The 27,464-nt window shown below is 43.1% G+C and overlaps 1 protein-coding gene across 2 annotated transcripts in view; it reads left to right on the top strand.

The window, feature by feature from the left end:
• Positions 1-1,060: 1,060 nt before the first annotated feature.
• The window catches only part of LOC110511358 (junctophilin-3), a 32,262-nt gene continuing 5,858 nt past the window's right edge, over positions 1,061-27,464 (top strand). Inside the window, exons 1-3 of one of the 2 annotated variants that reach the window (XM_021592337.2) lie at positions 1,061-2,559; positions 12,789-13,578; positions 24,190-24,314. In XM_021592337.2, the coding sequence (XP_021448012.2) occupies positions 2,178-2,559; positions 12,789-13,578; positions 24,190-24,314 (1,297 nt within the window). In that variant the 5' untranslated portion in view covers positions 1,061-2,177. The remainder of the gene's footprint in view (positions 2,560-12,788; positions 13,579-24,189; positions 24,315-27,464) is intronic. The other variant, XM_021592384.2, reaches the window with a different exon arrangement.

Consider the following 27,464-nt stretch of genomic DNA (forward strand, 5'->3'; position numbering starts at 1 on the left):
CTTGTATGCAAGAATCATGAGGATAGCATTATGGTCAGATTTGCCAAATGGAAGGCGATCTTTGTATGCATTTCTGTGTGTGGAGTAAAGGTGATTTAGAGTTTTTTTCGCGGGTGACATGTGTCACACCAGCCTTCACTTGGCTCCCCCTCCTGTCCAGCTCTGGCGTTCGGTGTCGCCTGGCCTTCTAGCTGCTGCCGAACCAACTGCTGGTAAACGCCCTTCACTCATCATCCCCGTACTTGTCTCGTCATCATCACACACTCCTGGTTCCAATCCCCACTCTATCACAGTGTATATATACTCCCTCTGCCATTTGTCTTTGTTGGTCGTTGCATATGTTACTTGTTTTCCTGAGAGGAATCTCTCCTACTATTTCCTGAGTACTTTATATTTTGCACTTTGGGTTCACCCTGTGCCTTTCTTCATCTAAATCGAGGTTAGTGATCGCTGTTCTGATGTCCAAAAGCTATTTTGGTCATAGGAAACATTGGCAGAAACATTATGTACAAAATATTTGATCAGCGCAAAAAAGCACACAAAATAGCAGAATTGGTCAGGAGCCCGTAAAACGGCTGCTATCCATTGCAGTGCCATTTTGAAAAGGAGAACATGACCTTGTCACTATGCCCTTGTCACTATGACCTTGTCACCTTCACCTTGTCATAACATAGAGATGTTTAACTCAGCATCCTCTTCATCTGTATCTTTCAATAATGTCTTAACTTTGGATGTAAAATGTAAATAATTTAAGTTAGGTATGTCAATGTTATTCCTCTGATATCATGTCAAACTAATGTGCATTACATTATTATTATTACAGTATTAAGAGTGTTTATGGAAGATTACCTAACATAATGATTCAACAGAACTCTGGTAAATAATATCTAATAAACAGATTTACCAGTCTCTATCTATTACCACATAATTATCTTATATAATGATTAAATACATTTTTATGCACAGACCAGCGATGGAGAGGTGAAAAGGCTAAGGCATGCAAATAGAAAAGCAATCTCTGCTCTTCAGGGCTGCAAAAGAGAGAGGAGAGAGGCTTGGATGTTATGCAGCCTCTGTCTCTTTAAAAACAGGAGCATGCATGTGAGGGGGAGGGGGTGTTGGCTGCATTGGAACAGTCCTCCTCTAATGAGCAGATTTGAGAGACACCAGAGAGAGAGAGAGAGAGAAAGAGAGAGAGAGAGACCCAACCATAAGGAGAGAAGTGGGGAATAAGACAACAACCGAAAAGGCAGATAGTGATACATAAAAATTAAGAGCATGGCGCATTAAGAGGAAAAGCAGACATAAATCTGGATTTCTCACTAGAAAGGGAACAAGAATAAAAGCATCAGCATCGCTCAACCACTTAAGGACGTGGATGAAAAAAGAGAGAGGGAAAGGGAAAAGAGAGGAGGAAAATAATCAGATCACTTGTTTTTTTTTCATGGTCCGTGTGCGCACTTGCTGTTGGTGAGAGTGTACGTATGTGTGTGTGCATATGGGAAGAGACTGCATTGCTGTTCACTAGCAGAGGCATCAGGAGAGAAGCAAGCTGAATCCCTCTTTTTTTCTTTCTCTCTCTCTCTGTTTCTGTATTGCACTGTGCGGCAGGAGCATGTTGGGTGGGTTGGGTACAGACGACAAGCTGAGCCAGCCAGAAGAGATGGATCTGTAAAGCTGGAAATGGTGTCGGATCTGCCCAGCGGCTGACTGTTAGCTGTGTTACCTGGGGTTTCTAGGTGGAGCCTGGTGGTGCTCAGCTGCCAGGGAGCGCTAAAGAGCGGCTGGGAGAGTGCCGGCGGTGGGGCCCTGTGTGGAGGGAGGGGGAAAGAACCCAAAACCTGGAGAAGGAGGGTTTCTGCATTTGTGTCATCAGGGAAGTCACATGGCTGGCATAGGCATTTTCCTATTTGTGAGCTGCGGCTGTAGGAGATTGGACTGGGAGTGACAGTGAACCACAGCTCCAGGATAATGGTCTGAAGAGGCTCCCGCTGCTCCGGCCTCACAGGAGGGACCTTACACTCTGGGGGCTATTTTTCTTTTTCTTCTTTAAGTCAACCCAGGGGATTTGTATGTGTGTCTTCCTCCCCCTCACACCTCATCATCACCAACTCCGACCCCAACTGTGTTTTTTCTTTTTTTGAGATTTGGGGGATTTGCCAAAACCTATTTCATGCATGTCCACTGGGGGCAGGTTCAACTTTGATGATGGGGGGTCATACTGTGGCGGGTGGCAGGAAGGCAAAGCCCACGGCCATGGCATCTGCACTGGGCCGAAGGGCCAAGGCGAGTACTCAGGGTCCTGGAGCCATGGTTTTGAGGTGGTGGGGGTGTACACCTGGCCCAGTGGGAACACCTACCAGGGCACCTGGGCGCAGGGCAAGCGCCATGGGATTGGGGTTGAGAACAAGGGAAAGTGGGTGTACAAGGGGGAGTGGACAAGTGGATTTAAGGGACGCTACGGCCTCAGGGAGAGCACCGGCACCAGCGGGAAGTACGAGGGAACCTGGAACAACGGTCTTCAGGACGGATACGGTACGGAGACCTACTCTGATGGAGGTAAGACCCAGACTCAGACTGAGTCATGTTATGGCTGAGTAGTACCCTCTGTGTAAGGCATCAACATATGGATGCCTTACACACACACACACACACACAAAATTGAACTGTCTCCTGCTTCATTATTCTCCTGTTACTCAGAAACTAAGCTCTCTTTCTCCGTCCATCTGTCATTTAAGTAAGCAGTTCCGCTGCTCGAGCTGCAATGGGAGATACATTTAGAGGCCCAAATTAAGGCCATCCGGACTCTGCATGCAGTCGGAGAGAGAGAAAGAGATATTCCAGATGACCTGTACAGCCATGAATAGGAAATAAGCAGTCAGGGTGAAGTTCCCATAACCAGACAGAGAAACTCATGGCAAACCTGGCTGGGCAACCTGGTCTCAGATCATTTTGTATCCTTCTGTACGTAAATCCCAGACGTTCCATTTAGTATGATATGTTTCATATGGTATGTATTAATTTGTTTATGCCCATCACCCATTTCCTATGATATGTTACAAATTATAATGCTAAAGTTGTCTCAAAGAACTCACAATTTTTGAGTTGCTCGACTTTCGCATTATACGCCACCTATCCACCGCAACCAACAAACCTACTTTCATTTTTTGTAACCATACCAAGTGTAACATATCATACTCATTTGTTGGTCTCAGTGGAAAAGGAGGGCCCAACAGTTCCCCATTAACATCGACGGGACTGAAGTGGAGAATTCGAGAGTTTCAAGTTCCTTGGTGTCCACATCACTGACAAACTTTCATGGTCCAAACATACCAAGACAGTCATGAATAGAACACAACAACACCTTTCCCCCCCAGGAGACTGAAAAGATTTGGCATGGGTACCCATATCCTCAAAAAGTTCTACAGCTGCACCATCGAGAGCATCCTGACCGGTTGCATCACCGCCTGGTATGGCAACTGCTAGGCATTTGACTGCAAGTCACTACAGAGGGTAGTACGGCCCAGTACATCACTGGGGCCAAGCTTCCTGACATCCAGGACCTATATACTAGGCGGTCAGAGGAAGGCCCAAAAAATTGTCAAAGACTCCAGTCACCCAAGTCATAGACTCTGCTACCATATGGCAAGTGGTACTGGAGTGTCAAGTCTAGGACCAAACTTCTCCTTAACAGCTTCTACCATCAAGTCATACGACTGCTGAACAATTTATTCTCCCTGACTATTTACATTGACCCCTCCCCCCCATTTGTTTTTACACTGATGCTACTTGCTGTTTATTATCAATGCATAGTCACTTTACAAATTACCTTGACTAACCTGTACCCCCGCACATTTACTCAGTACTGGTACTCCCTGTATATAGCTTTGTTATTGTTATGTACATTTATTGTGTTACTGTTTGATTGATACATTTTTCTTAACTTTAATTTATTTAGTAAATATTTTATTAACTATATTTCTTGAACTGCATTGTTGGTTAAGGGCTCGTAAGTAAACATTTCATGGTAAGGTTGTTGTATTTGAGGCATGTGACAAATACAATTTGATTTGATATACGTTTACTATGTTACAGCTAGTCTATGAGACCAGGCTGGGCTGGGAGAGATCTAGTTCTAAGGCCATAAATGCTCTACACACTTTGAAGATGACAGTGATGAGAGCCTGGAAGTCCTTACTATACCCCAAATACACACATACTCTCTCCTAAGGTGGATTCCAGGTCCATCCAGATATATTCATCAAAACATTTCATATCACAAAACAAAGGTACTAAAACAATCACACAGTTAAAGGACATAACTGTCTGTAGAATAGTTTGAATTATTCTGGTGAAACCTCCTGGTGCAACACCATTGTTAAGCTTATATAACTCTCTAGCACCTTACACAATCATGCACCCAACCAGCAGCCCACCCAACACTGGCTGAACGAGGAGAGAGAGCAGGCTAATGGGGACAGAATATGCAGAACAGATATGATACAGTACTATATCCACAATGATAACAGTTACAGTATCCACTCTGAAGAGAGCACTAGGCCTGTGAGGCTTTGTTATAATGAAATGAGTATGAGATGTAATAGAGAGAAATGGATTTGGAGAAGATAAACTGGTAGATAAAGATGTATGAGAATGAGGAATAGTCGATTATTGTCGTATGAGAGACACTCAGATACTTGATATCTACAGTCAGTATTCATTATGTAACACTTCACTGTGTCTATAAATCAGTCAGTGTCTTTAAAAGACACCAGTATACTCCTCGTGTCTGTAAGCTACAGCATGTTTTGCCAAACAACAATGTTAATCAGCTGATTACAGCATCCATCATCATAAATAAGAAATAGTCTTGCATTCTACCCCCTGATCTGTGATCACACATGTTGCATAACCTCCTTATCAAACCACAACTGAAAGGAGGAAAAGGATCTATGCTCTGAGCAGTTGCTTCTGAGCAGTTGCTCCCTCGTGCCTCACTGCCTCTTGTCTCTGTACAGTAAGTTGCTGTGGAAACGCACAGACACGCAGCAAGTCAGCGTGTCACAGGGGACTCAGTGTTCCTTGCTCTGATTGGCTGGTTGATTTTGCTAATGGGGTTTACTTATTTGAGAACTAATCTGGCTGCTTAATCACAATCACAGTAGACCGTGACAGAGAGGAGGGAGGAGTCAAAGCTACAGAGAGGTTAAAGTAGCATTGTCTTTCCAATGTCTTACCCCTCAGATGGAGTCAGACATTCTATACTGCCAATGGCCATGGAATAAGGGACCCATCCAAGGTATCTATGGAGAACACTTCAACAGTCTGTGTTAATAATTGTCATGTAGCTAATTTACAAGTGTTTCTGATGGTTGTTGATGCTCCATTGTACACCATCAGTCACATGATAATGATCAAAGTGATTGCTGATTATCACACACTATGTGATTGGGAGTAAAACACACTCACAAAACTGAAAGCTACAGGAAACTGCCCTGACAGTTGTCTATCTGGATATGAGTCAACCTGTTCAACCTTACAGTACAGTAGCCTTTATAATGTGATCCCTGACCTACATACCAACATGGTTGTTAAGAAGTGGTTTGAACCATGTAGAGATGTGGAGGGGTCTACGGTTTGTAGATCGTCAGCTGCTTTATGTTGTTATATCATCCTGCATGGTGTGTTATCGCAGTTATTAAAGAACATATCTTGTTGCTGTTGAACCAGATTATGTTATGAGGCCAAATAAATAGCATGCTCAGTTATTCAAAATTATGAGCACGATGTAAATCAATTTTGTGATGTACAGGGCAATTTTGGGAGAATTAGCGTTCAAATGATAAATCAATAGTCTGATGTTTCTATGTGTTAATAATCCTTAAATGGAAAAATCTAAGACAGGGGCACACCATCACCTCTCTGTGACAGAAAAAGCTCAAAACCAAATCCCGGATAACATCCGTAGTCGATTTAAGCTTACTGAGAGATTTAGCTTTTAACTGCAGCTCATTTTGAATGTTGACGTTTTTGCAACAGTTTTGCTAGCTGTATTCTGTTCTGGATTGCAGTCTGTCCGTGTCTGTTCTAGCCAGAAACCACTTTATGTCACAAAAACTTTTCCCAACTCTTTCCCTGGCTGCCACTACTCTTGCTCGACTAAAACTGTAATCTGTCTGATCTAAATGTTTTAAGTGACTTCAACAACAAAACGAGGGAAGTTGGTCGAACCTTTTGTCATTTAGAAATGGTTCTATATATAATTGAATTAAGTTATCTCTATAACCTTTATATATATATATATATATATATATATATATATATATATATATATATATGCGAAAGCATGTAGACACCCCAACAAATTAGTGGATTCGCTATTTCAGCCACACCCGTTGCTGATAGGTGTATAAAATCGAGCACACAACCATGCACTCTCCATAGACAAACATAGGCAGTAGAACCATTAAGTGGCACCTTTCCAACAAGTCAGTTCGTCAAATTTCTGCCCCGATCAACTGTAAGTGCTGTAATTATGAAGAGGAAACATCTAGGAGCCACAACTGCTCAGCCGTGAAGTGGTAGGCCACATAATCTCACAGAACGGGTCTACCGAGTGCTGAGGCGCATAGCATGTAAAAATTGCCTATCCTCGGTTGCAACACTCACTCCAGAGTTCCACACTGCCTCTGGAAGCTACGTCAGCACAATAACTGTTTTTTTCGGGAGCTTCATGAAATGGGTTTCCAGTGGTGTAAAGCTTGCCGCCATTGGATTCCTGAGCAGTGGAAACGCGTTTTCTGGAGTGATAAATCACGCTTCACCACCTGGCAGTCCGACAGACTAATCTGGGTTTAGCGGATGCCATGACAACTGTAAAGTTTGATGGAGGAGGAATAATGGTCTGTGGCTGTTTTTCATGGTTAGACCTATGCACCATAGTTCCAGTGAAGGGCAAACTTAACACTACAGTATTCAATTACATTCTAGATGATTCTGTGCTTCCAATTTTGTGGCAACAGTTTGGGGAAGGCGCTTTCCTGTTTCAGCCCCCATGCATAAAGCAAGGTCCATACAGAAATGGTTTGTCGAGATCGGTGTGGAAGAACTTGACTGGCCTGCACAGAGCCCTGACCTCAACCCCTTCGAACACCTTTGGGATCAATTGGAACGCAGACGGCGAGCCAGGTCTGATTGCCCAACATCAGTGCCTGACCTCACTAATGCTCTTGTGGCTGAATGGAAGCAAGTCCCAGCAGCAATGTTCCAACATCTAGTGGAAAGCCTTCCCAGAATAGTGGAGGCCATTATAGCAGCAAAGGGGGGACCAACTCCATATTAATGCCCATGATTTTGGAATGAGATGTTCAACAAGCAGGTGTTCACATACTTCTGGTCATATAGTGTACAATTAGGAGAGCCTAAAGATAAATAATCCACTTGTTTAGAGATCATTTGAAATCAGTTTTTAATAAAGCAGTCAAATTTAAGGTGTGTGTTGCAAGTCAATGGTACCTAAATTAGCATTTTCCAAATCATGTCCAAATCATCTATAAGTAACTTCATTGAGTTAAACAGGCCGTTTTAAGATACATTAGGATGCTTTGGACATGATTTGGCGCAATAATGAAAAGAGGGACCTTACATCAAAACCCCATAATAGTGGGAATATTAATAGTGAGATGTGTAATGCCATTTTGTTTCAATATTTATACATTTAATTAAAATAATAAAATCATTTTTTTAAATACTAAAAAATGTACCTGATAGATGGGCAAAATGCCCAATTTCTATTTTCCTTCATAGTTTGTTTGCCTAAGCATAACCATCACCAGATTTTTATATATATATATTTCACTTTCTCTGTCTGTCTCTCTCACTTTCTCTCTCACACACAAACATACAAGTCTGAAGTGCAAGTGCTGACTTTGTAAAATATGAATAATTCATGAAAGAGACAATCCAAACACACTTTCTGCCATCCTTCTCAATTTCCTCTGTCATGAATTTAACTCACAATGCGGCCTAAAATATCAAAATGAGATTCATCATTTGATTACAGATTTAGTAGGCCTAAACTTTGAAAAAGACGCGCCATCTCTGTTGGAGTGAATATACAACAGACAAGTTTAACCTAGAAACAGAAGAACACATAACTATCATGAATTCAGACAGGGGGTTGGTTGGCGCGTGATCTAATCAGAGTTTCTCTGATGTTTCCGCGTCTTTGATCTTTCCACGTTTAACCATTTCCATGCTGTCCCCTGTACTGCTGTTGCAAAACCCATCTCGCAGCCCTTCGGCGGAAAACCTCCACCGGATTCGTTTTAACATCTGAGTTGCATAGTCCATAGAAAACCAATAGGCAAATAAACGACAGAGGATTATTGTAGTCAGGCTACATGCATCACATACTAGGCCGAATCTGAACGCCGGCAGCATGTGACACGTTGTGAATTCAAATATATTTTCAGAAGCCTAGATGTTTTTATAGCTGTGGGGAAATTGAATAATATGCTTGCCTCACTAATTATTAACACGACTGAGAGATGCCTCCACGAGGAAATTAACTGATGAAACTAGCGTCCATCTGAATTGAAATAGGATTTCCGACTTCCTGGTAGAGCTGTAAGGGCACATACAAGCGTGGGAAACTGTTCAGGCAAACCAATGATGAACGTGCATCCATCCACCCCCACAGAGAGAATGCTATCATTTCAGCACCTTGGAGAGCTCCGATGACAATAGGCCTACACTTTGGGTCACGATGCAGCATATTAAAACATTCCTAAAGTCTATAAGGCTACACAAGGATGACACAACTCAAGTAAGCATGTAATATGTTTTGCTTGATGTGGAATGATTCATGGCATGTGTAATGACAGGATGTTTATGTCAATGTCAAAATTAAGCCAGAAGGAAAATGTCACTGACATTTCAGGAGCACTTGATACTTTGAATTAAATTAACACATATTTGTTAAACGTATATTCAGGTAGACTACTGCATTTTTCTCTGCTAATGTGGCTAGATGTGGCATTGTATTTATTTTGCCTCATAATTAATGTTTATGTGTGCAAACTTGCATCAGGCATTAGCCTAGCTATGCTTTACTAATGGCTGTAGTGAGATACAAGTAATGGTGAGATGATGATCCCATGGCTATGTCAATGGATTGCCAAAGAATCAGAGTTTACGTTCGCTGCTCTCTCATGGGAGAGAGACGTCCCTTCTCAACTCTTTTAAAGCTTCACCTCCTTCACTGAGAAGTGTTCTGCTGTTGCAGGTCGGGGACACACCAGTCTTTATTTGTATTGTTAGTGTTTTTTGTGTGTGAGTGTGTGTGGGAGGGGGGGGGGGGGGGGGGGGGATACATACAAGTCTTTCATTATGATCTGATTCTAGCTAATGTGTCTGAAAACTATAATAACAACTTAATATGCTGTGGTCTGATCCAAAATGGACCTAATCAAACTGTCAAGAGAGGATAAGTCACTTCTCTGTGTATATGGAACCAGACATAACCCAAGTTATTTCAGTCTGGACCTTATTTCAGCTGTGTCGCAAAAGCTAACAATTAAAAAAAGAAGAAGAAGCACTCATACATCCTCCCTCCCTCTCTCTCTATTTCTGGAGTGTCTGTGCTGGGATCAATTAAATCAAATCAAATCAAGAGCTGGGAAACAGGAAGTGATCCTAGATAGATAGATGTGCCAGAGCAATGCTGGAAGGCCCTAGCTAATTCTCATTTTCTCTCTCTCTCTCTCTCTCTCTCTCTCTCTCTCTCTCTCTCTCTCTCTCTCTCTCTCTCTCTCTCTCTCTCTCTCTCTCTCTCTCTCTCTCTCTCTCTCTCTCTGTCTCTCTCTGTCTCTCTCTGTCTCTCTCTGTCTCTCTCTGTCTCTGTCTATGGGAATATCAGTGTAATCCTATCAGTTGAGGCCTGTGTTTGATCCATCATAAGGCACACAGCTGTTGACTGATAGGATCGGGCGGGTGTGCCCAGATGTCGGCCAGCTGTCTCTGTGACGGTCAGACGTATGTGGAACGGGGGGAGGTATGACAATGATTAATACCTCCACATGAGAGATATGTTAGAGCTTGGTCTTAGTCTTGCCCTCTTCCTCTTTCTCTCTTCTCTGTCTACCTATTTCACTCTCCCCCCGCACACACTCAAACGCACAGAAATATTCAATGCCCACCCAGACTGCCAGGCCTGTTTTGAAGAGTAGTAGGTTTCAGTAGGTTTCCATCCTACTGTGGTAGCAGCAGTAGAAGTAGCATCAGTAGCAGCAGTAGAAGTAGCAGCAGTAGAAGTAGCAGCAGCAGCAGTAGCAGCAGTAGAAGTAGCAGCAGTAGCAGCAGTAGAAGTAGCAGGAGTAGGAGTAGCAGCAGTAGCAGCAGTAGAAGTAGCAGCAGTAGCAGCAGTAGAAGTAGCAGCAGTAGAAGTAGCAGCAGTAGCAGCAGTAGAAGTAGCAGCAGTAGCAGCAGTAGAAGGAGCAGCAGTAGGAGTAGCAGCAGTAGCAGCAGTATCAGCAGTAGAAGTATCAGCAGTAGAAGTAGCAGCAGTAGAAGTAGCAGCAGTAGCAGCAGTAGAAGTAGCAGCAGTAGGAGTAGCAGCAGCATCAGCAGTAGAAGTAGCAGCAGTAGCAGCAGCAGCAGTAGAAGTAGCAGCAGCAGTGTGTTGCTGTGGGGGTGGGATATCCCACACTCTCTCTGCTGTTGCCTCATTGAGCCATCCAACCTTATGCATTTCACTGACACGCCAGCCCAAAGATAGCAATGAAGGCAGAGAGGAAAGGGGAGAGTGTATGTGTGTGAGTGTGCGTGCGTGTGTGCATCCTTATATGGGCCTACACAGATGTAGGATCTAAATTTGATCCAGTTTGCTACAGCAGGAAAATAATCATGCAGCAAGAGGAAATATGAATTATTATGAGGATTATAATTCATGGACATTTTTGTAGGGGTTGATACATTTTTCATAAGGGAAAAATCAAGTCCGAAATGTCAATGTGAAAAATACAAACTTTAGAAGCCTTTTAAAACCTCAAATACACTACAAGTTTTCGGTACAGCTCTCCTGTGACAGGGTGATCCAATTAAGATCCTACATCTGTATGTGTGCTGATTCCACACTTAAGCAGCAAATTCTAGAAAGCTTGCTGCGATGAATCACCGAGCAAAAGAGCTGTTACATCAGAGGGTTTGCTCAGTCATTGGCAGCATGGAAAGGACAGAATATAGATAAGATAGATGAATACTTGTACATAGATGGCTCCTATAGATCGGGCAATTAGTCCAGCAGTCCTCACAAGGATAGTAAAATACAGAAACATTTTGTCTGTCCTCACAAAGAAAAACGCTATTTTAGGCTTAGTGTTTAGGTTTAGGGTTACAATTAGGGTTAGTGTTACAATTAGGATTAGGGGTTAGAGTTAAGAGATAGGGTTAGATTTGGGGTTAGGTTTGGGGTCAAGGTTAGGGTTAGGAAAAATATGATTTTGAATGGGAATCAATTGTTTGGTCCCCACAAGGATTGTGTGTGTGTGTGTGTGTGTGTGTGTGTGTGTGTGTGTGTGTGTGTGTGTGTGTGTGTGTGTGTGTGTGTGTGTGTGTGTGTGTGTGTGTGCGTGCGTGCGTGCGTGCGTGCGTGCGTGCGTGCGTGCGTGCGTGCGTGCGTGCATGCATGTGAGAGAGAGACAGAGAGAGATGCAGTGAATTGTCCTAGATTTCAGCACTACAGAGATATCCAACAGATGGACCAATACTGGAATGGGAAATAGAGAAAAAGAGAGTAAAAATCCTGCGACATCTTTAAAATATAAACTACTAAGGCAGTGTACTGAACAAGTATTGGACCTATTCACAGACAAAATAGACTTAGAGTGTAGTTCACAATAGGAAACAATGCTACCTATCCCTATAGAAATGTCATGTATTGCATCGGGCTGAAAATCGGGCTGAAAACCTTTGACATAATATAGCACCACTGAATTGAATTATGGAATCCAGTGCCCAGTGGAGCCTCACCTTTGACCCTAGCCAGTCAGGGTCAGCCCTTTGATACGCTGTTCAGGTACCTAATGTCCATTTGCTACCTCTATATAGGAGCACACTGAGACATGATCAATCAGAGAGGTTGGCAGACGACATGATGACCAGCTGCCATACTGGACATTTCAGGGAAAAGAACATTACATTATTTTGTTGGCAATATGACCCCTAAATAACAGTGCTGACAGGTAACGGGATGGATATAGTGATAGATAACGGGATGGACATGTTGATAGATGTTATGAGTGCTCTTCACTTACTATCTCGCCACAGTTTCCCTCATACATATATTGATGACTGGGATACAGCCTGGGATGCAGTATTTTTACTTGATATCCTTAGTATAGTAGTGTTGGTACTGGCGGTATTAGTAGTGGTAGTAGTAGTAGTATGTTTGGTTGTTGTTATTATGGTAATACTGCATGGTTTAGTCCCTAATTGAAGCACTTGAACTTAGTGTCTCAGGTAAGATGCAGACAATGCTGGAGGGGAAGAGTGTGTGTTCAGGCAGCGAGGATTACTGTAGTAGGCTGTAATGTCATCAGCTGAGTCCCGACACAGACAAAGAGGCATTTACACATGCTAGACTCTGCAGTATGTTCATTAGCCCCCTTAGGCACATATATCTATCTCTAGTGTTGTTGTTGTATTGTGAAATATAAAAATGAATAATTTATTGATATGCTGTTATATCATATTGGTATGCATTGTGACCTTTTTCTCTCTCTTTGCAGGTACGTACCAGGGCCAGTGGCTGGGGGGGATGCGACAGGGATACGGCCTGCGGCAGAGTGTGCCGTACGGCATGGCAGCCGTCATCCGCTCTCCGCTGCGTACCTCCATAAACTCCTTGCGCTCGGAGCACAGTAACGGGATGGCTCTGCTCCCGGACCGGGCCGGCATGGCGTGCGTGGGTGGGATGGGCTCTGCTGGCAGTCCGGCCGTGTCGCGGGGGGGCTTCGTGCTCACGGCACCCAGCGAGGCAGAGCTGCTGAAGGGCAAGAAGAAGGGTCTGTTCCGAGGTCGCTCGATCCTCAGTGGACTCAAACTGAGGAAATCCGAGTCCAGGAGCTCTCTAGCCAGCCAGCGCTCCAAGCAGAGCTCGTTCCGCAGCGAGGCGGGCATGAGCACGGTCAGCTCAGTCAACTCCACCATCAGCCTGGGAGAAGGCGAGGCCGAACTGGCCGCTGCCGAGGATGATGTGGACGCCACGGCAACAGAGACCTACTGCGGTGAGTGGAAGAACGACAAGCGCACAGGCTTTGGCGTGAGCCGGCGCTCGGATGGCCTGCACTATGAGGGGGAGTGGGTGGGAAACAAGCGGCACGGGTACGGCTGCACTACCTTCCCTGACGGGACCAAGGAGGAGGGCAAGTACAAGCAGAATGTCCTGGTGAGCGGCAAGAGAAAGAACCTGATCCCCCTCAGAGCCAGTAAGATCAGAGAGAAGGTGGACCGGGCTGTGGACGCGGCAGAGAAGGCTGCAGATATCGCCAAGCAGAAGGCTGAGATCGCCATGTCCAGGTAAACCCCAGCAACAGGTCCATGTAGCCTTTTTTGTAGGCCTTACTAGGAGTAGGAGTAGGGCCTTATTATAAACTGGGTGGTTCAAGCCCTGAATACTCATTGGCTGATTGTATATCAGATTGTATACCATGGGTATGACAAAACATTTATTTTTACTTCTCTAATTATGTTGGTAACCAGTTTATAATAGCAATAAGGCACCTCAGGGGTTTGTGATATATGGCCAATATACCACGGCTAAGGGCTGTATGCAGGCACTCCGCGTTGCGTTGTGCTTAAGAACAGCCCTTAGCCGTGGTATATTGGCCATATACCACACCCCCTCGTGCTTTATTGCTTAATGATAGCAGTCTGTGTATAGGAGGCTGGAAGAGGGTCATCTTTGGGTCTGGCTTGATGGATAGAGGGCTTATAGTACCTCCAAATAGCAATTACTAGGGTTTAGTTTGCAGTGGCAAACTGTGACTGATTACTATCACCAAAAGTGACAATGATGACACATCAAAGGATGTGATTGTGACTCGCTCATGTTAGTGTGGGCTATAAGCAAATACAAAATAAAAAAGAATATGCCATATACCAACTTTTGTTTCAGTGGGCATTGCGTATATTCACTTTTAATTGCCATTGATGTGTATCAAAGTAGTGTAGTGGAGGTATATTATACACCATATCAATTATGTAGTACAATAGAGATATCATGCACAAAGTGGCCTACGACATCGCAAAGCACAAATATATTGGCATGCTTAGTTTACATAGCTTAGTTTCACCAGAATATCATCTCAAGAGCAAGCAGCTCTCAACTCGTTGTTTGCCTACAACCTGTAATCAGGGGTAGACGTAGCATAGTAAAATTAAAACCAGGACACTGAAAATAGTATTTTTTTTAAATCTATAATAATTCGTATTTTTTTTAACCTTTATTTAACTAGGCAAGTCAGTTAAGAACATATTCTTATTTACAATGACGGCCTACCCCGGCCAAACCCAGACGATGCCGGGCCAATTGTGCGCCACCCTATGGGACTCCCAATCACAGCCGGATGTGATACAGCCTGGATTCGAACCAGGGACTATAGTGACACCTCTTGCACTGAGCTGCAGTGCCCTAGACCGCTGCGTCACTCAGGAGTATGATCTGTTACGTTTGGTGTGGTATATAATATGTATTAATTTGTGGATGTCCCTCATCCATTTCACATGATATGTTACGAATTACAATTTATATGATATGTTACGAATTACAATTCATATGATATGTTATGAATTGCAATTCATATGTTATGAATTACAATTCATATGATATGTTATGAATTGCAATTCATATGTTATGTTAGGAATTTGCAATGTTACAAATTCCAATTTGTTGGGGCTAACATTAGCTAGATGGCTAGGTGGCTAACATTAGCTAGGCTGGGGTTAAGGTTTTGGTTAAGGTTAGGGTTAAGGTTAGCAAACATGTAAGTAGTTGCAAAGTAGCTAAAAAGTAGTAAGTAGTTGCAAAGATGCTAATTAGCTAAAATGCTAAAGTTGTCTGTGATGAGTTTCGAACACGCTACCTTTGGGATATTCGCGTGAATACGTGATATCAAGAAGATTTGTATCGGGAGGTCATTTGTTTAGCAAACTCTGCTATCACATGTAGCTTACACTGTAGGCCTACATTGTACAGTAGCATACAGAAACACCATTAGCCAAAAACATAGAGCCACTAGAAAGACAGCAGTCTCACACGGCATGACGTTAAAGGATAAGAAGCTCATTCACTCAGACATAATAAGCCAGTAGGTCCCAATCATAAGAATACAAAAACACAACCATTAGGCTAAGCATTTGAAATTGCAACATTGTTTCACACACATTCTGTAAGTTATTTTCAGAGACAGCTAACAACAGCAAGCGAGCTGCAATAAAAAAAAACACTGTTCCATTCACCAGACAATGATCATTTGAAACATAACTTCTTGTTGAAAGTTCATCTTGAAAAGGGCGAAGCCAGAGTAACAATTTAGCAACAACATCCTCTTCGATAACACATGCTGCAGCTGCTACACACTTTTAACAAGCTTACAACAAAAGCTAGCTAGGTAAACCATGGGAAAACTACTGCCTGTCCGCCTTCAAGAAGCTGGAAGTTTTCATACGTTTTTGTAAGAACCGTCCCACCCAAGTCAAAATGTGATTGGTTGATTCCACTGTTACTCCTAAATTATACTCAAATACAGTTGAATGGCAGATGCCTTCTATCTAGCTTCTGAGGGCCTAGCCAATCGCTGACATAGCTAGCTAGATTTATCTCCCCAGAGACCAACAAAGAAAAATCCTGATTGGATCTTTTTTTTGTTTCAGTGTTAACCCTTTGCTTTCCAAAACCACCTGAAGAGTTTCAATCAGAATATCCTTGAGAAGGATAATATAATCAGAATACCATTGAAATATTATTGAAAAGATTAAATAGAAATTCAACGTGTGTATATTTTAAGTGTATAAGTGTATATTTTAAAACGACAACAATTATTTTATAAATTCTTAGGTCTTCTCTGAAGGTTTAGAAGGCCCTCACGGTTCCCCACTGTTAGTTTGTGTATCCCCTTCTGGACTGAGGAACTGAAAGAATGCAACATTGAGCTACATTAGTTATAAACTAGGGTTGGATTACATAGCTGGTTGCTCTTGAATATCACACATGCATGTGGAACTCTGCATCTCCCACTATACTGAGTTCCTCTTCCTGACCAAACCAGACTGGGGTCTGAATGAGGCTGGTATGGATTGTTTAAACACGTTGCCCGGAACCTTGATGGGTCTATATTGATGGGTGAGCAGTAGAGGCAATCAATGATGTGGGTATACACGGTCATGGTGTCATGGCTATGAACTATTACATCATTATTTGAAAGCATGTATGCATTTGTTTGGGTGTGACGTGTGTGTGTGGGTGCGTGCATGCATATGTGAATGTGTGTCCGTGCATAAGTGCATGTGTGTATGTGTTTTTGTGGTTGACAGAGAGAGATAAAGAGAAAGCCCAATTAGGCCATAAGCTATGATAACAGAATACCTGTGTGATCTGCCTGTTTCTTGACTTTCTTTTGCACTCCTGTGTTGGGCCGTTGAAGCCTTCTCCTGGAGGGAGGTGGGAGAAAGGCATGACGGGAGATAGAGAAAGAAAGAGAGAATATCAGAGATACAGAGAGAAAGAGAGAGAGCAGAGGCAGGGAGTGATATCTGCATTGGCGGACAGCCTGAGAGAGACAAGGGAGGCTGAACGGGAGGCTGGCCGCCACACACACACACAATTTGCACATAAATATATGTGCATGCAAACAAATGTTCAAACACCCACGCTTACAACCTTCACACCCAGCACACTCTTCCAAGATCTCCAAAGTCTTAACTATGCATATCAATTAATTATTATATCATAGGATGCAACCCCAAAGGCTATTACTCTGAAAACTATGGACTTAAGTCTTGTTTTACATAGCTATGTTACGTTTTGTGGGCATCTGTACACTTCCATGTGTGTGTCTGTGTCTGTGTTTCTACACATACATACAGTATATGCAAGGGTATGCATTTGCTATATTTGGTTCTAAAACTCAAATCCTATTTAAGCTCATCAAACTCTTCCAGGCACACTGGCTACAGCTAAGTACCTACACAGGGCGACAGGTAGCCTGGCTGTTAAGAGCACTGGGTCAGTTTGAATCCACGAGACGACTAGGTGACAAATCTGACGATGGGCCCTTGAGAAAGGCACTTAACCCTAATCGCTCCTGTAAGTTTCTCTGGATAAGAGCGTCTGCATATTTTTCTTTTTTTAAGTATAGTAATAGGGCACACTGGCTACAGCTAACTACCTACACAGGGCACACTGGCTACAGCAAACTACCTACACAGGGCACACTGGCTACAGCAAACTACCTACACAGGGCACACTGGCTACAGCTAACTACCTACACAGGGCACACTGGCTACAGCAAACTACCTACACAGGGCACACTGGCTACAGCAAACTACCTACACAGGGCACACTGGCTACAGCTAACTACCTACACAGGGCACACTGGCTACAGCTAACTACCTACACAGGACACACTGGCTACAGCTAACTTCCTACACAGGACACACTGGCTACAGCTAACTACCTACACAGGACACACTGGCTACAGCTAACTACCTACACAGGGACACTGGCTACAGCTAACTACCTACACAGGGACACTTGCCACAGCTAACTACCTACACAGGAACACTGGCTACAGCTAACTACCTACACAGGGACACTGGCTACAGCTAACTACCTACACAGGGACACTGGCTACAGCTAACTACCTACACAGGGACACTGGCCACAGCTAACTACCTACACAGGAACACTGGCTACAGCTAACTACCTACACAGAGACACTGGTTACAGCTAACTACCTACACAGGGCACACTGGCTACAGCTAACTACCTACACAGGGCACACTGGCTACAGCTAACTACCTACACATGGACACTAGCTACAGCTAACTACCTACACAGGGCACACTGGCTACAGCTAACTACCTACACAGGACAAACTGGCTACAGCTAACTACCTACACAGGGACACTCATTATAGATGAGGGCATCTACACCTCGATGCAGCAGGATAATACATTTATCTCAACCCATGTCAACTGATTCAGTGTGGCACTGCTGTAGCACAGAGAGAGGAAAGGATGAGAGCAGGGGTATGGGGGTATCATTTTGTATACAGGAACAATAGCAGCCACTGCTTGACTTTAAAGCTGTCATAAAATACAGCAAGGAGAATGTGGGTAACATACCTCTGTCTGTGATGACAGGGATGCACATTTCGAGGAACACCGTGTGAGAAGAGATTGACCTCAACCGTTCTATGCTAAACATGTTAATTGCCTCTAGAGCACTTCTCTGGTGCAAACAGTACACAGGCTAACCCAGATATTATGAGAGGAAAGGTATTTTCCTTGTACAACTCCAACACAAAGGTTACTCTTCGAGGTAAGATACCAAGAAATAATGCATAGTCACAGAACAATATAGGTAAATAACAACAAACACTCACACACACAGAGAGAGAGAGAGATAGAGACATACTCACAAACAGAGGCAGAAGGAGACCACAGTAGGACAGAAAGAGACCACAGTAGGACAGAAGGAGACCACAGTAGGACAGAAGGAGACCACAGTAGGACAGAAGGAGACCACAGTAGGACAGAAAGAGACCACAGTAAATCAAATCAAATCAAATTGTATTTGTCACATACACATGGTTAGCAGATGTTAATGCGAGTGTAGCAAAAATGCTTGTGCTTCTAGTTCTGATAATGCAGTAATATCCAATGAGTAATCTAACCTAACAATTTCACAACAACTATCTTATACAGACAAGTATAAAGGGATGAATAAGAATATGTACATATAAATATATGAATGAGTGATGGTATAGAACGGCATAGGCAAGATGCAGTAGATGGTATAGAGTACAGTATATACATATGAGATGAGTAATGTAGGGTATGTAAACATTATATTAAGTGGCATTGTTTAAAGTGGCTAGTGATACATTTATTACATCAATGTTTCCTTTATTAAAGTGGCTGGAGTTGAGTCAGTATGTTGGCAGCAGCCTCTCAATGTTAGTGGTGGCTGTTTAACAGTCTGATGGCCTTGAGATAGAAGCTGTTTTTCAGTCTCTCGGTCCCTGCTTTGATGCACCTGTACTGACCTCGCCTTCTGGATGGTAGCGGGGTGAACAGGCAGTGGCTCGGGTGGTTGTTGTCCTTGATGATCTTTTTGGCCTTCCTGTGACATCGGGTGCTGTAGGTGTCCTGGAGGGCAGGTAGTTTGCCCCTGGTGATGCGTTGTGCAGACCTCACTACCCTCTGGAAAGCCTTGCGGTCGTGGGAGGAGTAGTTGCGCTGCTGCGCCTTCTTCACCACGCTGTCTGTGTGGTTGGACCATTTCAGTTGGTCCATGATGTGTACGCCGAAGAACTTAAAACGTTCTACCCTCTCCACTACTGTCCCGTCAATGTGGATAGGGGGGTGCTCCCTCTGCTGCTTCCTGAAGTCCACAATCATCTCCTTTGTTTTGTTGACTTTGAGTGTGAGGTTATTTTCCTGACACCACACTCCAAGGGCCTTCACCTCCTCCCTGTAGGCCGTCTCGTCGTTGTTGGTAATCAAGCCTACCACTGTAGTGTCGTCTGCAAACTTGATGATTGAGTTGGAGGCGTGCATGGCCATGCAGTCGTGGGTGAACAGGGAGTACAGGAGAGGGCTGAGAACGCAACCTTGTGGGGACCCAGTGTTGAAGATCAGTGGGGTGGAGATGTTGTTACCTACCCTCACCACCTGGGGGCGGCCCGTCAGGAAGTCCAGGACCCAGTTGCACAGGGCGGGGTCGAGACCTAGGGTCTTGAGCTTGATGATGAGTTTGGAGGGTACTATGGTGTTAAATGCTGCGCTGTAGTCGATGAACAGCATTCTCACATAGGTATTCCACTTGTCCAGATGGGTTAGGGCAGTGTGCAGTGTGCAGTATGATTGTCATTGCGTCGTCTGTGGACCTATTGGGGCGGTAAGCAAATTGGAGTGGGTCTAGGGTGTCAGGTAGGGTGGAGGTGATATGGTCCTTGACTAGTCTCTCAAAGCACTTCATGATGACGGAATTGAGTGCTATGGGGTGGTAGTCATTTAGCTCAGTTACCTTAGCTTTCTTGGGAACAGGAACAATAGTGGCCCTCTTGAAGCATGTGGGGACAGCAGACTGGGATAAGGATTGATTGAATATGTCCGTAAACACACCAGCCAGCTGGTCTGCGCATGCTCTGAGGACGCGGCTGGGGATGCTGTCTGGGCCTGCAGCCTTGCGAGGGTTGACACGTTTAAATATTTTGCTCACATTGGCTGCAGTGAAGGAGAGCCCACAGGTTTTGGTAGCGGGCCATGTCAGTGGCACTGTATTGTCCTCAAAGCGAGCAAAGAAGTTGTTTAGTCTGTCTGGGAGCAAGACATCATGGTCCGCGACAGGGCTAGTTTTCCTTTTATAGTCCGTGATTGACTGTAGACCCCGCCACATACCTCTCGTGTCTGAGCAGTTGAATTGCGGCTCTACTTTGTCTCTATACTGAGGCTTAGCTTGTTTGATTGCTTGCGGAGGGAATAGCTACACTGTTTGTATTCGGTCATGTTTCCGGTCACCTTGCCCTGATTAAAAGCAGGGGTTCGTGCTTTCAGTTTTGCACGAATGCTGCCATCAATCCACGGTTTATGTTTTGGGAATGTTTTAATAGACGCTGTGGATACGACATCGCCGAAGCATTTGCTAATAAATCCGCTCACCAAATCAGCGTATTCATCAATGTTGTTGTTCGCCACAATGCGGAACAAATCCCAGTCCACATGATCGAAGCAATCTTGAAGCGTGGAATCCGATTGGTCAGACCAGTAGGACAGAAGGAGACCACAGTAGGACTGAAAGAGACCACAGTAGGACAGAAAGAAGACCACAGTAGGACAGAAGGAGACCACAGTAGGACTGAAAGAGACCACAGTAGGACAGAAAGAGACCACAGTAGGACAGAAGGAGACCACAGTAGGACTGAAAGAGACCACAGTAGGACAGAAAGAGACCACAGTAGGACAGAAATAAACCACAGTAGGACAGAAAGAGACCACAGTAGGACAGAAAGAGATGTTCATGAGATGTTAATAGGGTAAATGCGTTTATCAGAGTCCCTGCGTCATGTGCTGCTGATGAGACATTGATATCGGAAACAAGCATGAATTGTCTCCGGCTCTGTTCAACTCCATTTTGATGCAACTTATTAAAAAGAGGCTCCTTATGTGTGTCATCCTGAGGATTAGTGAGACTCTCTTTGTGTCCCAAATGGCACCCTATTCCCCAGACGGCTCAGGTCATGCCTTAGTCAGACCATTCCTGGTTACTTAAGATTGTATAAGCATGGCCCCTTTCCCGTTAACATAAGATTAGCTAGCAGCTTCTCAAGACAAATATATTCAGTGTGAATGAATGTGTTAGATAGATAAAGGTGTGAGAGGAAGTTAATTCTCTAAATGTCTGCTAGAGTGGAGGTGGGGAGGAGGGCGTTTGTCTTTACTTGTGTGTTACAAGGTGAGTGCAGGTTGTGTGAGAAAACATATCTGTGTTTGCATGAGAAAGAGGGTTCAAGAGGTCGAGACATTGTGCATTGTGAGAGTCAGAGAGCGGTGAAATAACTTCTGTTCATGTGTGCACGTGCGCACGCATGAGAGTAAGAAGGTGTATTAGGAGAGATGAGGGGTGCAGGCAAAAAGTCCTGTGTGTGTCTGATGTCATAGAATGATTAGTGTCTCTGTGAAATCAGAAGTGGTGTTCTTACTGCTGTGGCTTGGTGTGATATAAATAGACAGAGAATCAAATCCATATCTGCCTTACATGCCAGCACATGTGCTAGTGTGCGTGTGTGTGTAGGTGTGTGTGTGTGTCTGTGGGTGTGTGTGTGTGTGTGTGTGTGTGTGTCAGTGAGTGGTGGGGTGATCACTGCATTCTTTCTAAATGATGAAGCTGTAAAATAACTCATGCAGTGCTCTGGGGCACAGTAACACTGAATGGAAGATTCCTATCCCCTCCCTCGCTCTCACTATGTTTCTCACTCCCTTGCTCCTGCAGTTGCTAGGACAACGGTCCAGGAGAGGGCTGGTCCCCGGTAGAGCAGGATGAGGAGCTCTATCCCCCTCTCAGCTCACCTCAGCTTACCCCCTCACCACACCCCTCTCTAACACCCACTAATGTGCCCCTACCAAACACACCAGGCCAGCCAACACTGTCCACACACGGCTATCTAAAATGAACAAACAGAAACTTTTACAGACTATTACTCACACACTACTACGGACGGATGGACGGACACACACACACACACACACACACACACACACACACACACACACACACACAGTGCTGTGAGCTCTAGTGCCAGGGTGAAGAGAGACAGAAGCAAAAAGAAACACAGGCAAAAAAAAATCAATAACCATCGACATGCAATACTGCACCAAGACAGTTCCTGCACAAACAAGGAGGAGAGAGGGAAATAGAAAAGGAAAGAGACAAAATAGAGGGTTCAGAGAGAGAGACTAGAAAGAATGGTAAAGGCAAAACGATTGGGAAAGCACCGTATCTTCTCCTCTGGACGTGGGTTTATGTCATGCGAGCTAAAACGTAATTATCCATTTGAAGGGGTTGCACATTATCATCAGGCCTCTATTATTTTTATGAGACCACAGTAGTGTGACATAGAAACAGATGTCAGTATGGGGCTATCTGTCACATACCAGAAGGGTATACTACGATGGAAGCTACAGATGTAGGATCTTAATTTGAGCCAGTTTGATACAGAAGGGAAATAATCCTGCAGCCACAGGAAATGTGAATTATTAAATGGATTATAATTCATATTTTCAATTCAGCAGGCTATAGTGTGAAATGGGCTTTTAGAAGTGAGGTATTTATTTTATTACTTATCGTTAAGGTCATCTTTGGTGTGCTTATCAATGCACAAGTACCTTTTTCCCACTCCTGTCAGCAAAATAATTGTATTGTCATACAAAGGTTTTACTGTGTGAAGTTTCAAGTGCATTCTGTCATTACTAAATGTGTAATGTGATAGGTATTTCAACATTACTATTTTTTAACACAAAAAAAACTTGTAATAAAAAAATATTTAATCAGTCATCTTCCTCGAATGAAGTAGATGATGACGCAATCTTTGCGAGAGGGAGAGAATCTGATTTCTTTGGTCCTCAACTCGAGGCTCAGATACTCAGACACCTGCACCAGAGCAGGTTAGTTCTGAAGGATTCATTGCCATAGAAATGTACCTGGCTAAAAGGTGAGACACTTTCGTGGTACCGGTTATCCCGAGTTGAACTCAGATTTGACCAAAGTTACCTCGGTAACTCCTAAAACTTGATTCGTAATATCGTGCTCTGGGTTCAAATACTATTTAGGTTTTTTCAGTTACTTTCAAAGACAAGTAGTTGAATATTGGAATTTATTCGAAAATACACTTGGAAAGTATTTGAAAATACTGAAATACACAGACTCAAATACACTCCCATGCATTTAACCCAGGCATTTTAAAATAGTATTTGAAATAAGTATTTGAAAATATGTTAAAATAGTAGGCTATTTATAGGAAATGATTTGAAAATGCTCCAGCATTGGAATTGGGCAGCCCTGACTTAGAGGGTCTGACCTCACAGTAGAAATGGGAATTGGGCAGCCCTGACTTAGAGGGTCTGACCTCACAGGAGAAATGGGAATTGGGCAGCCCTGACTTAGAGGGTCTGACCTCACAGTAGAAATGGGAATTGGGCAGCCCTGACTTAGAGGGTCTGACCTCACAGGAGAAATGGGAATTGGGCAGCCCTGACTTAGAGGGTCTGACCTCACAGGAGAAATGGGAATTGGCTGTCTATTATATTATACATTCCAATGCACGTACAGTACACTCACAAAGTCAGTCATGCAACTTGCTCCCTGCAGTTGCATTCTTTAATTAATGATTATTTACTCACCACCAGGACAGCCCATGCACGAGGGAAGGCAGAGGCAGCCATGGGAGCAGCCCAGAAGGCCCAGGAAGAGTGTCGCCTCGCCAGGGTCACGGCCAAAGAGTTCTCCCCCTCCTTCCAGCACCGCAAAAACGGTGAGTGTGCCACCATCCCCATAGCAACCATCAATACACCAGAAGCACCAATTTTGTCACACACAGTCTTTTTATAACCACAAATATCAATACACTAATGCCCTGAGTCTATTTGTCACTCACAGTGTGTCACTTTATTTTATCAACTTGAAATGCTGAGAGAAAATACATACTGCATCATATATGAATGAACATACAGTATGTCTCCTGAACATGTAAATAATGGCAAGAGAGAGGAGAGAATGGCCAAGTCAATCAGGTGTCAGTGGCAGGCATGTGGGTGCTCTACTGTATGTGCTCGTGCCCCATGGGACCGGTTACCCACAGTGCAGTGCAAGTCATGAGTGATGGAGGCAGCAACAGAAAGCTGGAGGGAGGTCAACAATGAACTTTCCAACAAGCCCACGCAAGGCAGGCTGACTGACACACACTCTTAAACACACACACACTTCCTGACATATACTCTCCCTTGCTTGTTTGTTTGTTCCACGTACCTGACAATACCTTGATGGCTGTTTTGAATGTCATGACATTATAAAGACTCACAGTTACAGATTCCCTAGGAGGCTGAGTTTATCCTCAGAGCAACAACAACAGCATTTGTCTTAACTGAAACGGGTCATTTCACCAAGCTCTTATGTGCCAACAAAACCCTTTGCACACAATATCTGTGCACTTGCACATGATAAATTAGCACATTGAGCACTGTTGAGGCTCAGAGTGAGAGTGATAGTGTTGTGCTGTGCCTTGCCGTGCTGTGCTGCCTGTTGAGCAGAGTAAAGATTGTGTGAGTGCTGTGACTGGCTGGGTGCAGACGTCTGGGAGACAGCGAGGTAAGGTAGGCAATGCAGAGAGAGAAAGGAGTGTCTGGCGTAACTGAGTAGAATGCTTAACCAGCCCCCCCCCCCCCCCTCTCTGGTGCTGCTGACTGAAAAACCTTGAAAAGAGGCAGAGTCTAGTCTAAAGACAGGACAGGAGTGGTCAGGAATAGTCTGTCTGTCTAAGAGGTATTCTATTCTATTGTGATGATTGCATAATATAATGGGCACATCAACTACACACATCTCAGGAAAGGAAATTAGGTCATTTTAAGGGCAATGGTTCCTTCCATATGCACGTCCCTTTGATTTCCTTTACATAATACTGACATCATCTGGTTGACGTTAGCAGTACAGCTGTTCATGTCATTCATGGGGTAAATTGGCCATGGCCATATCACAGAGATTGGACTTGAATATAAAGTCCAAACATGAATATAAAACAAAGAGAACTCTAAATCATTCACTTTGAAATGGGACTATCCCAACGTAATAACTCTAAATCATTCACTTTGAAATGGGACTATCCCAACGTAATAACTCTAAATCATTCACTTTGAAATGGGACTATCCCAACGTAATAACTCTAAATCATTCACTTTGAAATGGGACTATCCCAACGTAATAACTCTAAATCATTCACTTTGAAATGGGACTATCCCAACCTAATAACTCTAAATAATTTACTTTGAAATGGGACTATCCCAACGTAATAACTCTAAATAATTCACTTTGAAATGGGACCATCCCAACGTAATAACTCTAAATCATTCACTGTGATAAAGAGACTATCCCAACGTAATAACTCTAAATAATTCACTTTGAAATGGGACCATCCCAACGTAATAACTCTAAATCATTCACTGTGAAAAAGAGACTATCCCAACGTAATAACTCTAAATAATTCACTTTGAAATTGGATCACACCAACTTAATAACTCTAAATCATTCACTTTGAAATGGGATCATCCCAACTTAATAACTCTAAATAATTCACTTTGAAATGGGATCATCCCAACTTAATAACTCTAAATCATTCACTTTGAAAAGGGACCATCCCAACGTAATAACTCTAAATCATTCACTTTGAAAAGGGACCATCCCAACGTAATAACTCTAAATAATTCACTTTGAAATGGGATCATCCCAACTTAATAACTCTAAATCATTCACTTTGAAAAGGGACCATCCCAACTTAATAACTCTAAATCATTCACTTTGAAAAGGGACCATCCCAACGTAATAACTCTAAATAATTCACTTTGAAATGGGACCATTCCAACGTAATAACTCTAAATCATTCTCTTTGAAATGGGACCATCCCAACGTAATAACTCTAAATCATTCTCTTTGAAAAGGTACTATGACAATGTAATAACTCTAAATCATTCACTTTGACATGGGACCATCCCAACGTAATAACTCTAAATCATTCACTTTGAAAAGGGACCATCCCAACGTAATAACTCTAAATCATTCTCTTTGAAAAGGTACTATGACAATGTAATAACTCTAAATCATTCACTGTGATAAAGAGACTATCCCAACGTAATAACTCTAAATCATTCACTTTGAAATGGGACCATCCCAACGTAATAACTCTAAATCATTCACTGTGAAAAAGAGACTATCCCAACGTAATAACTCTAAATCATTCACTGTGAAAAAGAGACTATCCCAACGTAATAACTCTAAATAATTCACTTTGAAATGGGACCATCCCAACGTAATAACTCTAAATCATTCTCTTTGAAAAGGTACTATGACAATGTAATAACTCTAAATCATTCACTTTGACATGGGACCATCCCAACGTAATAACTCTAAATCATTCACTTTGAAAAGGGACCATCCCAACGTAATAACTCTAAATCATTCTCTTTGAAAAGGTACTATGACAATGTAATAACTCTAAATCATTCACTGTGATAAAGAGACTATCCCAACGTAATAACTCTAAATAATTCACTTTGAAATGGGACCATCCCAACGTAATAACTCTAAATCATTCACTGTGAAAAAGAGACTATCCCAACGTAATAACTCTAAATCATTCACTGTGAAAAAGAGACTATCCCAACGTAATAACTCTAAATAATTCACTTTGAAATGGGACCATCCCAACGTAATAACTCTAAATCATTCTCTTTGAAAAGGTACTATGACAATGTAATAACTCTAAATCATTCACTTTGAAATGGGACCATTCCAACGTAATAACTCTAAATCATTCTCTTTGAAAAGGTACTATGACAATGTAATAACTCTAAATCATTCACTTTGAAATGGGACCATCCCAACGTAACAACTCTAAATCATTCTCTTTGAAAAA

This window comes from Oncorhynchus mykiss, chromosome 1 (assembly GCF_013265735.2).
Source record: "Oncorhynchus mykiss isolate Arlee chromosome 1, USDA_OmykA_1.1, whole genome shotgun sequence".
NCBI classification, from domain to species: Eukaryota; Metazoa; Chordata; class Actinopteri; order Salmoniformes; family Salmonidae; genus Oncorhynchus; species Oncorhynchus mykiss.